The sequence below is a fragment of the Homalodisca vitripennis genome, unplaced genomic scaffold (assembly GCF_021130785.1).
Source record: "Homalodisca vitripennis isolate AUS2020 unplaced genomic scaffold, UT_GWSS_2.1 ScUCBcl_3849;HRSCAF=9626, whole genome shotgun sequence".
NCBI classification, from domain to species: domain Eukaryota; kingdom Metazoa; phylum Arthropoda; class Insecta; order Hemiptera; family Cicadellidae; genus Homalodisca; species Homalodisca vitripennis.
Genome location: NW_025779959.1, coordinates 35,126 through 48,764, shown reverse-complemented (window position 1 = coordinate 48,764; position 13,639 = coordinate 35,126). Strand labels below are relative to the sequence as shown.

At 35.1% G+C, this 13,639-nt stretch overlaps 1 protein-coding gene across 1 annotated transcript; it reads right to left on the bottom strand.

Moving 5' to 3' along the window:
* Positions 1-3,990: 3,990 nt before the first annotated feature.
* On the bottom strand, positions 3,991-13,072 carry LOC124372703 (cell division cycle 7-related protein kinase-like). Its single transcript, XM_046831115.1, has 6 exons — positions 12,904-13,072; positions 11,446-11,539; positions 8,852-9,130; positions 6,462-6,654; positions 4,731-4,880; positions 3,991-4,407 (listed from the first exon to the last, which is right to left on the bottom strand). The coding sequence occupies exons 1-6, from the start codon at positions 13,029-13,031 to the stop codon at positions 4,103-4,105; spliced, it is 1,149 nt and encodes a 382-aa protein (XP_046687071.1). The 5' UTR covers positions 13,032-13,072; the 3' UTR covers positions 3,991-4,102.
* Positions 13,073-13,639: the final 567 nt, after the last annotated feature.

Sequence of the window (13,639 nt, the reverse complement as noted above, 5' to 3'; positions counted from 1 at the left end):
TTTTTTAAATAGACTTTGTATAAAGAAATGAGACAGAGTTAATCCTGCCTATTGCAATAAAGGAAACAAACATGAAAAATTTTTTCTGTCTTTTGTATGTATGTTGAAAATACAGAAGTTTTGAATTTTGAAGTGTTATAATTCATGTAGATGTAAGATGTATATGATATTGTATGTAAAATATATTAAGAGTAATGTAATATTAATAAGAAATGTGAGACTTAGCTTCTCGTGAGGTGACGTTTCATTCCATCCGTATTCGATCAATATTGGTAACTTGTTTGAAGTCTCAGGGTATTTAACGACAATACACTATACACAAAACACTGGTATGAATGCAAAAAAAAGATTGAAAGCGGCCACCAATCTAACAAAACACTAAACTACACTTATTCACTATTTAATCGCCTTAAATGCCCTTATTCTCGCAACGACCCGCAATTTCTAAAAACGCTGCAACGTGCACGCCAAGGAAATAGTTTTCCTAAAGCAACTATCTATTTTTGGTCCCCAAGCGATCAGATAAAGAAATCAGATGCCGGTAGAACTTCATTGGTATGCGATCTAGCGGATTTCATAGAAAACTCTTGAAACACCGTGCTATCGTATTTTTATGGTAGAATATTTGAATTTGTGTACTAAATAAAAGGTTCAGTTAAGTTTGTTATTTAGAATATGTATAAAGTAAAGTAACTAGGTTGTGAAATCAAAGCAGAGGGGATATCTGTACTGTTAGCTAGTTCCATTTTTATATAATGCAACATTTCACAACCTAGTTAGCCAGTACAACTTAATATTATTTTTTATCCAGTGTTGTTTTATCGCTGCGACTTACATTAGCCTTTCTGGTGAAACTTGAAGAGATTATTAACTCCAATGGTTTCTACAACATTATTTTGATGGGTGGTTTTAACCCACCGAACATGGACTGGACCTCCTCAATTGTGAATGGCATTGGACCGTCACAACACTTGCGAAATATGGCGACCATGCTTGACCTGACGCAAATAAACTATATTTCCTAATCGCAGAGGTGTAATACTTGACCTTGTGTTCTCCTCTTATCAAGATATTGCGACCTGTCGTGATCCTGATCCAGTACTTCCTGAGGACGACCATCATCCTTCACTGTCTTTAAAAACGTCGTCTCTTCCAAATGTCACTTACCACACTAATGTGAGACGCTGTGACAATGTGAAGGTCCTGCAAGAGCTACAGGACTTGGACTGGGACATCGTCACCTGCCATGAAGACATAAATGTAGCTTTCAAGGCGTTTGTTGACACCATATCGGAGAGTATATTGAGAAACTCCTATCACAAAGTCCGTTGGATCAGTCTTTCCAGCATGGTTCTCCAAGAAGCTCATTCATCTTACCATTCAAAAGAAAGTCCTACATAAACGGTATAAAACTTCTTTATCTCAGTCTAGTTATACTCGGTTCGCCATAGTTAGAGCACAATGTCAGCAACCTGTTTTGACCAATACATCAACAAGGTGCAGAGCTCAATCAATGAAAACACAAAGGCTTTCTGGAGTTATCTGAAGAAATTAAATACCACCTGCACTGCGACTACCATGCACCTTGATGGCAACTCGTCTCAATCCAATAACGTCATAGCAAATATGTTTGCTGACTTTTTTGCGTCAGTGTATTCTCTTGATGATAACACATCACAAATGGAATGCTCAAATTCACTTTCCCAAGACATAATATCCTCCTGCCACTTTAATACCGAGGATGTATTGAAGGTGCTCAACAGTCTCGACGTCACCAAGGGCCCAATTCAGACTCCATTCCTCCATCCGTAATTAAACACTGCGCTAAACTGCTTGTTCAACCTCTCACCAATTTATATAATAAACCTCTATCCGGCGGAGTTTTCCCTGAGATCTTCAAAATAGGTCATATAGTGCCCATTCACAAAAACGGCTCTTCCAGTGACATAAGAAATTATAGACCCATAACAATATTACCAAACTTGGCAAAGGTATTTGAGAGACTTGTCCTGAATAAGATTATTTTCCAAGTCAGAAATATGCTACATCCAAATCAGCACGGGTTCCTGTCTAACAAATCAACAACCACTAACATCGTAAAGTTTCAAACCTACATCATAGAGGCTTTTGCACAAAGACAGCAGGTGGACTCAATAGATCTGGACTTCTCAAAGGCTTTCGACAGGGTATGCCACTCCATCTTTATCCGCAAACTTGAGGCTTATGGCTTCATAGGACCTCTTCTCAACTTGTTTGACCGTTACCTGCGTGGGCGCATGCTTCAGGTTAGATACAAAAATACCTTATAAAATCTGCGACAGATTGGATCTCCTTCATAAGGGTTCACGACCGAATTGTTTTTTTATTAATGATCAGGAATTTTTACACATGAAGAAGAGTGTAGATTTCAATCCTCGAAACGAAGTGTTATACTTTGTGTAACATATAATGATGGCAAATGTCCAATATCCTGTTATCCTTTTAAATCATCCATCGTAAATACAAAACTTTAAACAAAGTTTTTCTTTACTTTAAAATGAGACATTTTGGAAAACACTATGACCTACGGCAAGGGTGTGCAATAGTTAATATTCAGCATAGTTTTCGTGGAATGAAAAAAGTGGCCACCTAGTACATATGGCTCCCTTATCTTATTTTAATCTTATTTTATTTCCAACGGATCAACCATTACAAAAGCGAGCATAATAATTTATAATTATAGTAATAAGCAACAATGACTAACACAAAACTAAAAAAGCAATAGTTTTTTAAACCTCCAGGCAATAAGGCACATATGGGTATGGTCCCCTAAAGGCACCATCAAAAACCAAACACGAGCACAGGTGTGCGTGCGCGTCCGCGTTTGTGCGCGCGTGTGTGTTTTGTTTTGAAATTCATAGTTGAAAGGTCAAGCACTGAGAATCACATAGAGCTCTCTTGAAGGAAGCCAAGGAAAGCGCAGAAAAAGTTCATGTGTTCTGGTAGCAAGCATCCAAGTCTCTGCATCCTAATCACAGGACTGTTGGCTGCATAGGAAGTTGTCACCGAAGTCTATGCAAAAAGGACTCTAGATCTTGTGCCAGTGGGAATTTGGAAATTTATTTTCTGTAGAAGGTCAGACCAATCGATGATTCCGTTAACCAGCTTGTACAAGAAGAGAACGTCAGGGATGAAGCGTCTTGTTTCAAGTGAAAGTAAGTTAAGATAAGACGAAATCTCACACTTTTGGAAGTCAGAGTTTCATCGGAAAGACGAGGCACTATTTCTTCCTAGTAGTTTTAATTTTGAAGAAGAAAGAGAGAAACTGCTTCCATTCTGGTCATATATGGAATTAATAGGCCAGGTATTTTCCAGGTTAGAAGTTGATTATTTATGAGTCTACCCAGCATTAAAGAGAACAGGCCGTATTTGAAGACCAATAGTTGAAGAGTTCAGGTATTTAAAAATGACCCTGAACCAGAATTTCATTTACTAGAGAATTTCGAAAGTGTTTCATTCTTCATTGATGCTACATTTGCATCTTTTATAATTTCTAACCTTAGAAATAGCCTTTTGATTGTTTGAGACCTAATTATAGTCAGAAGTTGAGCCAGAAGTCAGACCATTTAGAGATGATTGTGAGTTAAGCAGTTTTAACTCTTCTTAGTGTTGAAGGAAATAAGTACTACTACAAATAGTGTGCATGGAGTTGACCCACAAGGTGCTGCGTCTCCTGACTTGAGCATGTCACAACACTCTGGTATAATTTTGTAATTTTACCTAGATTGTAATTATATGTTACATTAGTTATCCGTCTAAGAAATACATCAGATTGCAGATCTTGAAATGTTGTGTTACCGATTTCTTGTACTCAAAAACTTCATTTGTGAAAGAAATTAATTTTAGTATTTTCTAATCACTCAGTCAAAAAGTGTATGTATTGAAAATTTGTTAAACTCTTAATGGTGGCTGAATGGAAATTATCAATAAAAATAAACACTGTTATTTTTATAAGAAAATTTTAATATCAAACCATACATCACATATAATGGTAGTTTTACATATAAAATAAGGCACACTTAACAATAAAACATTTAAATACACCTAGACTAGAAGTGAAGGGTCAGGTCTCTGTAATGAAGGGATGTTGCAAGGCGTCCTCGGCTGATATCCGAGTGTCAGGGTCGACGTCCAGGAGTCTGGCGAGCAGGTCGAAGGCAGAGCGGGGGAAGTAGCTGGAGGACAGTTCGAGCCTACACTTGTCCTCACACAGGCAGCCGTGCTCGAGGGTGTTGGAGTGGTGGCAGTCCTGACACAACGGTTGGTCAGCCTTGGGCAGTTTGCCGCTAGTCTTGCGCTGTCTCAGGCTCTCGCACAAGATACGCAGGTTCAGCGGCTTCCGCTTCTCACTGCAGACCACATTGCGGCCTGAAACATTTGTAGCTGGTTAGCACAAGCACACAAATTATTGACTCATCATTCAAATTTTCCTGGTAGCATTTGTAGAGAGCAGCGATGTAATTAGGACTTATGGGAGTGGATTGGATGTAACAGAAGAAACAATGGCCCTTTTAAGTCTATTATTTAGAGTAATGATATAGATATAGATTGTATATTCTATGCATATGATGTCATTTGATGTACACCTATATACTTTTATGAATTAAGTTGTTTTCAATTCAATTCAATATCTGAAGTTTCAAATACTATATCTGTATAGGTTAAAACAACAAAAGACGCTCTCTACTTACCAATCTTTTTGGCTAGAGTGGTTATGGCTGTTGTCCCGAAGACAGTGATGATCTCACACAAGGCAGAGATGTCGTCAGGAGAGCGGAAGAACGGATAACAGCCACTCAGGATACACAGCATGATCACACCCGCAGACCACATGTCCACCGCTGCAACATCCACTTGTGTAAGTCACATGGGGGAAACATTAATTACTTGCACAATTAACTAATTACTTGTGTCTAAGAAAGTTCAACGATTTCTATAGAAAATTTTTTTTAAACAGGTGTCAAAAAGGATAAAGTAATGATAAAAGATCACACTCTGTTATAACATTTTAACCCTAAGCACGCTACCATTAATAAATCCATTAACTTTCCTATAACGCCAAGACAAGTATAAAAATTTTTTCTTTATGTTCAAAGCTAATTTTTATTATAACTAAATATATAAGATAAAAACAAAAGAGTATAAAAAACTGTATTTATTGATAACAATAAAAAGGAACTATTTACAAAACTATATTCTAAAAGAATTCTACTATTAAAATGAAATACATCTCATCGCTCTATAAAACAAAATAAATTTAATATTTCAAACAAATCAGAACACTACCACACGATGAAGAATAATAACGAGATACGTAGTAGCTGTGACAACCGAGAAAGCAGTAATACACACCACGGATATGTTTGGTTACGGCTCTGAAGGAGACACAAAACTGACAAGCAGGTGGTCAGAGTTAGACAAAGGGTGCTCCCATCCCTCTGCCACAGAGTGAAGGTCGTTTATTAAATACTTTCTTGCAACTGCGATAAGCACGAAGCATGCATGGGGCATTTATAGGGCCTTTAGTGAACTAAAAAAACTCTCCAAGAGACATATCTATAATATCGGATATAAGTGTATTTGGCATTTTGGTCAAAGTCTACCATTCTAATATATCCGTCTACAGCGTGGGAAGGGTTTAAAAAAAAACAATAAAATTAAGATCTTGGGAGTATTTCTGTCTCATCGTAGAGATCTGCGTTCAATCTTCAGATTTTGAACTTAAACTGACCTTCAGACTAAAGTTGGCTCTACAAAGTGAGGTAGAAATATTCCAGCATTGCAATCATAATTTTACACAGTTAAAATCGGAAAAAACTGACATAACATTCATGGCATCAACCACAACAACAAAAGAACTAAAAAAAAGTACTAAAACCTTAAAAAATATAGCAGAATTACTCACAATGCAACACACTTGTGCTTGGAACCTGCTATACTTCAACTGAAGCTCCATTTAATAAAACATATTCAAAAACTATCCATACTGTGCTGCAGTTTACAGCAATGAGTGTTATATAGTGTACCATTGGTGGCGCACAATACGCTTTACTACCTTGTACCACAAATGGTACAAAACACATTTTCAAACAATAAGTATGTGCCACAAGGACTTTTACTATACTACTTTTATATAATTCAATTTGATTAAATAATTGCCTCAGTTAATGGTGGTTTTAAACAATAATTTAAATGATAAAATTAAGAAATATTAATTTAAACTATTATTTTTTACATATTTGTGGATAAATAATTTTAAAATGCATATCTGTAATATCTTTAAGTACTATAAAAAATTATGCTTATAACTCCAGAGAGTTTATATATTAATAAGTTTATTTTTTTTTCATTAATGTTCAAAGTACAGATTCCACCGTACCGGTAAATCGGCTGTATAATACTCAAGTACATTGTGTTCTGACCTGTGGTTTGCAGTGGGTATTTGAGCAGGACCTCTGGAGGACGGAAGCCTAGAGTGCCTGCTCTCGGAGCGAACTGCGCCTTTCGGGTCAGACAGATGTTGCAGATCTGTGCCTTGCCCGTACACTGGCACCTGTCCTGACGCGAGGGAAGCACCGGCACCTTCGGTCGCGGAAACGTCGTGCTGAGCTGTACCTGCCACATCCACAACTTTAGCAACAGAGAAGAGGAACAACATTCTTATGTAGGTTACTGAATAGGATTACACCTTTAGATACTTGAGATGGTCTTGTTTGTTTTACTTTTGAGTTATTATTAAATTATGCAGCGCATTAAAGATCTAATGATAAAAAATATTTTGAAACATTATAAAATGTGCACAACTTACAGTTAATTCAATATATAAGTATAAATTCAATCATGTCTTTCCTTTCGGTGATTTAATTCATTCCTCTTTTCTATGAATGTTTAATCTCTTTAATTTTTCTCTCCAAAGTGAATTGACTCTCGAAAAGACGGCAGTAATAACCGTGACATTCAGAACTAAAACCCAGACACTGATGAAGTCTCTGACTGTCATAGTTTCATAGTTCCTTCTTCTTGGTGTCTGCTACATCTTTATTTCATAATATACACAGAAAACGAACTGAAGAATCACCAAATCAAATCTTACCATTTCTTAATATTAAATCACATCTTTCAACTTCTTTCAGTTAAAAATAAAGTAAAACTACACAAAACATTCCCCACACACCCAGGTACTCCAAAAAATTGTAACTAAAATTAATAAATATCAATGCCCCAAATGACCTAATGGGCATGACATATCATTAAAACAATCAAAACCTCGAGCCAATCCATCTCTGTAACCCTTCCAAATAGTACCATAAATTTTTCCCAGCAAAATAATAAGTTCACGATGGTTGCCTCTTCATTTGACGAAAATCTTTGTCTTCCGAGTGCAATATTTAGATGAGGGAACAAAAAGAAGTCGCTTGGGGCTAGATCTGATGAGTAAAGTGGATTATCAAACAGTTAAAACAGTAATTCGTGGATTTTCACTATGGCAACCACTGAGGTGTGAGGCAGCGTTCATTGTCTTGGTGAAACAGGATTTTTACTTTTTCTGCAAATGTGGCCGTTTTTCTGCAAGTTCTGCCTAAACTTGTCAAGTAATGATGCACAGTTTGCTCCTGTAATTGTGTTACCTTTATGAAAATAATCCATTAAAATAACATACAAGCCAAAAAAAAAAAAGTTTTGCTTTTTTAGAGCTGATTCCCTCTTTGCAGTCCACTGTATGGGCTGTATTTTTGTTTTGGACATATAATGGTGTATCCAAGTTTCATCTACAGTAATTAATCAGTGCCAAAACCTGGATTTAATTCGTCTAAATTGTGCTATAAGAACATTGGAATCTCCATATAATCACGTTTTTAGTCTAACGCGAACAAACGCGGCACCCAACGTGCGGGCAGCTTTCTCATGCCTAAATGTTGATTTAATACGTGACAAACTTGTTCTTTTGACATGTACATAGCATCTTCTATCTTTCTCATTTTAATTTGGCGGTCGTCTAGCACAATTTGGTGAACTTTGGCGATGTTTTCGTCGGTAAATGCAATGTTTGGACGTCCCGAACGTTCATCATCTCTATGCTCTTAAATTTAGCAGTCCTAAATTTCACTGTAGTAATTGGTGGTGTAGAGCCCCCATGCACAGAATCCAATTCATCTTTGATTTGCGAAGGAATATTGTCTCTCAAAAACAAATATTTAATTTCAGCTTGATACTCAATTTTATCCATTTTCACAAAAAGCTCGCACCAACTCACTTAAACAAGTTTTACATCAAAATTGTGCGTCCAAAATGGCTGAAACTTTGGTGAGATACGAGAACACCAACAGATGAACAAAGAAATTCAGTAGCTTTTATTTACGAGTGCTTCCATCCTCACGTTGAAGTCGAAAACTTTTCAGACTACTCGTAAATTATTTTAATTTCAAATACATGAGTATAGAAGAAGTTTCTTGCAATAACACTTGTAGGATTGCAATGATATGTCACATACTTTAGTACATTATATGGGCATATATTAACGAGTTAACATATTAAGATATACACTATCTAACAGCATCAAACAAATATGAAAGTTACAAGTTATTCCTCGTTTAAAAACAATCTCAGACTGGCTTTGAAGGAGGAGTGTTTCACCCCTAAATAGCTATTTAATGTAATGTATTATCGGTTTGATTAGTTTAATTTTGTATTTCTAGGATGATGATAGATAGATTTGTATGTGCCTTGATTGAAAATGTATGACAATGTAATGTTGAAAACCGCTTCAAATAAAAATGTTATTATTATTATTACAAGTATATAAAAAAGTTACCTGAGAGTTCTGGACACGCACAAAACTGGTTTGAGCATTGGTAGACTTTACTTTCTGCGGCATCAAGTTCTGGAAGGACTGCTTCTTGCCATACACTTTCTCGGCAGTGTTATTTATCACATTTGAGGAGTTGGTTGTCAAAGGTCTCTTGATGGTGTTCGTGGAGAGAACGTTGGAGTACTGAGGTTGCTTGGCAAATCCACTCAGATCCTGTTTGTTCCCGCCCACCTGCTCCAGAGTGCACCGCTTTACCCTGGGGTTCTCCGCATTTTCCAGGTCCTGTACAAACAAATACAATTGATTAACACACTAAAGAATGTACAACCAATATAAAACATTAACATCTTCTGCAGTAATCTTATTCTAAACTCTTTTGTTTTTTACCAAATACTCCAGTTACTATACTGCTGTGATTCAAAGTCAAAAAGAGCAAAATATTTAATACCTTCTGACAGCCAGGCTGCACTGAAGGCACTTGATACCTGTTCGTTTGACTCGAAAACAGTTTGGGAATGCAAGAATACTCTGGTAGAACTGGATAAGAAAAGTAGATTAACACTCGGTTGGGTGCCAGGCCACAAGGGCATTCATGGAAATGAAAAGGCAAATACCCTCACCAAAAAGGGAGCCTGCAGACTCCTTTATGGCGGGGCCAGAGCCGGGTTGCGGGATAACTTTCTCCAACAGCAAAGCTCTCGTAAAATATTGGGAAAAGAGGACAAGATACTTTAATTACAGTAGGGCCTCAGGATTAGGACAATCAAATATGTTTATCTCTCCTTATGCTAAAGGGTGGGCAGCTCTCCTAGATTAGAGTAAGGAGGATATAAGGAAGATTATAGGAATGCTGAAAGGACTTGGCCCCCTTAGAAAACATCCCATGAAGGTGGGTCTTAGCCAGACTGATTGTAGACTCTGCGGAGAAGAGGAGGAATCAGCGGAGCATATTTGGCTAAACTGTCCTGCCAAATTTAAAACTTGGGAAAGATTCCTAGGGTCATATCTCCTCAGCCCCAAGGACATCAGAGAACACGAGCCCTCAAATCTGATCGGCTTCTGTAAGTCTCAAATTTTGAGGATACAAATATAAGCTAGGGAGGCCCAAAAGGTCGTTTTAGAAATAAGTGTAGGGACAATCATCTCTTTCTCTCAGGTAAAACCAATAGTATTAACTAAGAAGACAGAGGGCAAATTATTTCATGATTAACTACATGACGAATTCAAGGTATTTATATGAAACAAATATGCTCAAAGTTGGTTTGAAACAAACACTAATTTACTGCGATAAAAAGTAACTTACCTTAACAGATCTTGTTGTATCATAATATTTAAATAATCCAGACGCAAATAAACATAAATTTATTTACACATAACTTAGCTATCTATGGTGGAAAGGATTGCTTCAATTTGAATGTTGAGTTAAGCTCCAGTTCACCATACTCATAGTGCATCGCCTACAATCTGATGCTGTCACAAGAATTGACTCCTGAAATCTGGAGTAATATCAGTCTGACGAGATCCTCCCAAAAATGAGACAATGAGAACATCTCTTCACCCAGATTACACCTTATTTTGTAATATAGGTGTCTCTGATGTCAAAACAATGCAAAGAGTTCGATTTGAACTTCTTCATCCTTTGTCGTTTATATTTCTTCTGACTAACTCACTCCAGATTCTAGGAGTCAATTTTTGTGACAGCTGCACTAAGTAGAAGGAGAACTGGAGCTAAACACAACATTAAAAGGAATTTATTATTGTACAATCAACTAAAGAGCATACTTGATACCTTCACTAAAGTTGCAATATTTACATTATTTTTCACTCAATTTATTTACATGATATGTTGTTAGTTTTATAATTAAATTTTCAAAAAAATTCATTTCTTGGAACACTAATACAATACTTGTCTCCACTTTGAATCAAAGTTTTTATATGGCTGCCATCTTAAAATGGATAAATTTGATATTACATTTTAATTGTTGATGAATTTTAATTCAGAATAAAAACATCCTATAATTACTTATGAAATGTATTATAACATTATATTATACTTTTAAGGAGTTTAAATTCTATTTTTAAATACTGGATAATACAAACTAATTTTGAGGGAAGAGAAAATTTGAAATCTCTTCTTCACAGTAATATACTTCTAGAACAAAATTTTGTTCTTCAAGCATGTCGTTCATGCAAGATAGGGTCTCCAACACTAGATCAGCACCTCAATGGTTGAAGGAGAAAAATATATACACAAACATAAAAAAATCCCCCCCCCACATAAATGTATGAGTAATTGCTCCACATTTATTTACATGATGAGCCTTCTCTGGTTGTATGATTAAACAGGGCCGGCAAAGACAAAAAAAAGAAATAAAATAAAATAAAAAACTAAAAAAATTTTTAAAAAACTTCCATTTTCTCAATTTGCAGACCACCATTAAGACTCAAAGCTTTTTATCTGATAAAATATATACCACTTAACTGTCTGTAATTTTATGTAAACAGTTTAAAACTTTCCAGTAGCCCAATAATAGTTACAAAAGGATTGTATAAATGTGTTTGTATTGTTTAAAAAATAGTTTACAAAATATACTTACGTCATCTTCTCTTTTCCTTTTCATAATCGGATTACGCAGAGAGTTTTCATTCTCATTGACCTTTTGTGCCAAGCCAAAGTCAACCAATAGGAATCTGAAAAATTATAAAGAATTAAACCATCATTATGTTATTGATAGATACATATAGCACTGAGCTCTTGTTTTAGATATATACATTGAAATTCTACACACTGCAATCCCATTTACTGTTCATAAGGAATTTTTCAGCCTACATCTTTTCTATTGCCAGATATTGTACCATACCAAAAACAACCCCTAGTGCAGTATTTTTGTATATGTGATACAACTAGCTATTATATTTTTTTAAATCAACTTTACGGAAAGCTTAATTTTGGGATGTATAAATTGTAATCATACTTAACCAAAATAGTAGCCTACTCTTTTTGTCTCAGACAATTTTGATGAGCAGATCTCCCAAGAAAACTTAAATTAATGTTCCTTTCCATAAGCACATTTACTACATGTATGAAACATTCCTTAAATCCAGCCTACAAGCCAACTGGATATACCCTGGTTTTATATCTATCACACAAAGTATTATTATTTTCATTACCACCAAATTTGTGTCATTCCATTTAAGCACATTTTACTGAAATTGGTCTTTTTAGCTATCCCTCCAATATAACATATAAAAAGCATAGGTCCCAGTATAGATCCTTGTGCCACCCCTATTCAAAAAACTGTTATATATACGGACATAGACTACCTGACGGGATTTTCCCCTCTCCTCTCCAAACTAAAGATAGAAAAATCCGTTTACATAAGTAATTATCCTATTTTTATTATTTTTTCACTCAATATTTTTATCTGTTTTGTCTACTTTCTCTACAATATTACTAATTATCAGAATTCTGAAGTCATATCCATAAGTTATTCTGCTTCAGATAACTTCTTTCAATTAAAAATTTATAAAATTAATCTACACACTGCTCAAGATAAAATTCTAATCCTAAAACTTTCAACTCAAGTCTACGCACAGGCCATTAAGGCCCATGTAGGCTCTTTTCCCATATTATTTTTTAATTATATAGAAATTATGTAGCAAATTCAATGCTGTTTTCACTAGGTATGTGTGTATATATATTTATATATATTTTTATTTTTATATCTCTCTTTATTTCAATATATGGATTTATTTCTTTGTGATATAAGACTTTTTAAAATTATTTAGCGTTAAATTATTGAATGTTAATTATTTTGAATTGTATTACTTGAATATTTTTGTGTATTTTATTACCATTAGATATTCAAATGCTACATTTGTTTTCTTTTTCTATATGAAATATTTACTTCTGTTTTTCAGTATTTTGTGGAAATAAGTGTGATTTGATAGTCAATGAATTTGAAACATCTTTTACAGAAAGGGTTTAAGCTAAGATCAAATGCTAAGAATTTGTTAATAGTGATAAGTATTACTCAGAGTTAAACTTTACTTACTGCTTGGTATGGCGATTGTATAGAAAGTTGCTTGGTTTAATATCTCTGTGAATGATGTTGAATGAATGTACTCTCCTCAAGGCTAAGAGCAGGTTTCTCATGTAGAGCCTTGTCTCTTCCACTGTCATTTCTAACACATAGTCCTGAAAACAAAGGGTTTTTTATATGATTTAACCACACAAATGAATTTCCAAAAATCTCAAAACAATTGTTATCATATTGTATAACAAGATACACTATACAAAAACTTGTTACTCTGGTGATACAGACTTTACACTGTAACAAAATATCTGCCAGAGAACGCTTCTGAGATTGAAATAACGAAACTGTCTTGATAAAATTTTAAATCTAATAACTGGAAAACATATTTCTTGAAATGTTTTAACCCTCTTCATTGTAAACTCTTCGAGACATGACTGCTTTATATACTATAGATTTTGTTTATCACTATGTATGAAACGTTTTTCTCGGGTATATTCGGATGTGGTAATTTTGCCGTTTGAAACAACTTCAAAACATCACAAAACCAACACGTGTGGTGTCGTGTTGCATGTATTTCAGCAATTTCAGAAGTTAGATATTTTGGAGAGTTGAAGTACGGGTAAAGACATTACCGAGCAGTTTAAACACACCTATACAAATCAGGAACGCCTGGGTTGACTAGGCAGCGTTGTTCAAGCCTTAGAGAGTGTGACAACTTATGAGTTAATCTTATCAATCAAATTAATATACAATT

What these genes read in the sequence shown, in the direction of transcription:
- LOC124372703 (XM_046831115.1), bottom strand. Translation starts at nt 13,031, where the DNA reads ATGACAGTGGAAGAGACAAGGCTCTACATGAGAAACCTGCTCTTAGCC. An exon ending in TACAATCGCCATACCAAGCA is followed by an intron (nt 11,540 to 12,903) that starts GTAAGTAAAGTT and finishes ATAATTTTTCAG; the next exon opens with ATTCCTATTGGTTGACTTTG. An exon ending in CACTCTAGCCAAAAAGATTG is followed by an intron (nt 4,408 to 4,730) that starts GTAAGTAGAGAG and finishes CAAATGTTTCAG; the next exon opens with GCCGCAATGTGGTCTGCAGT.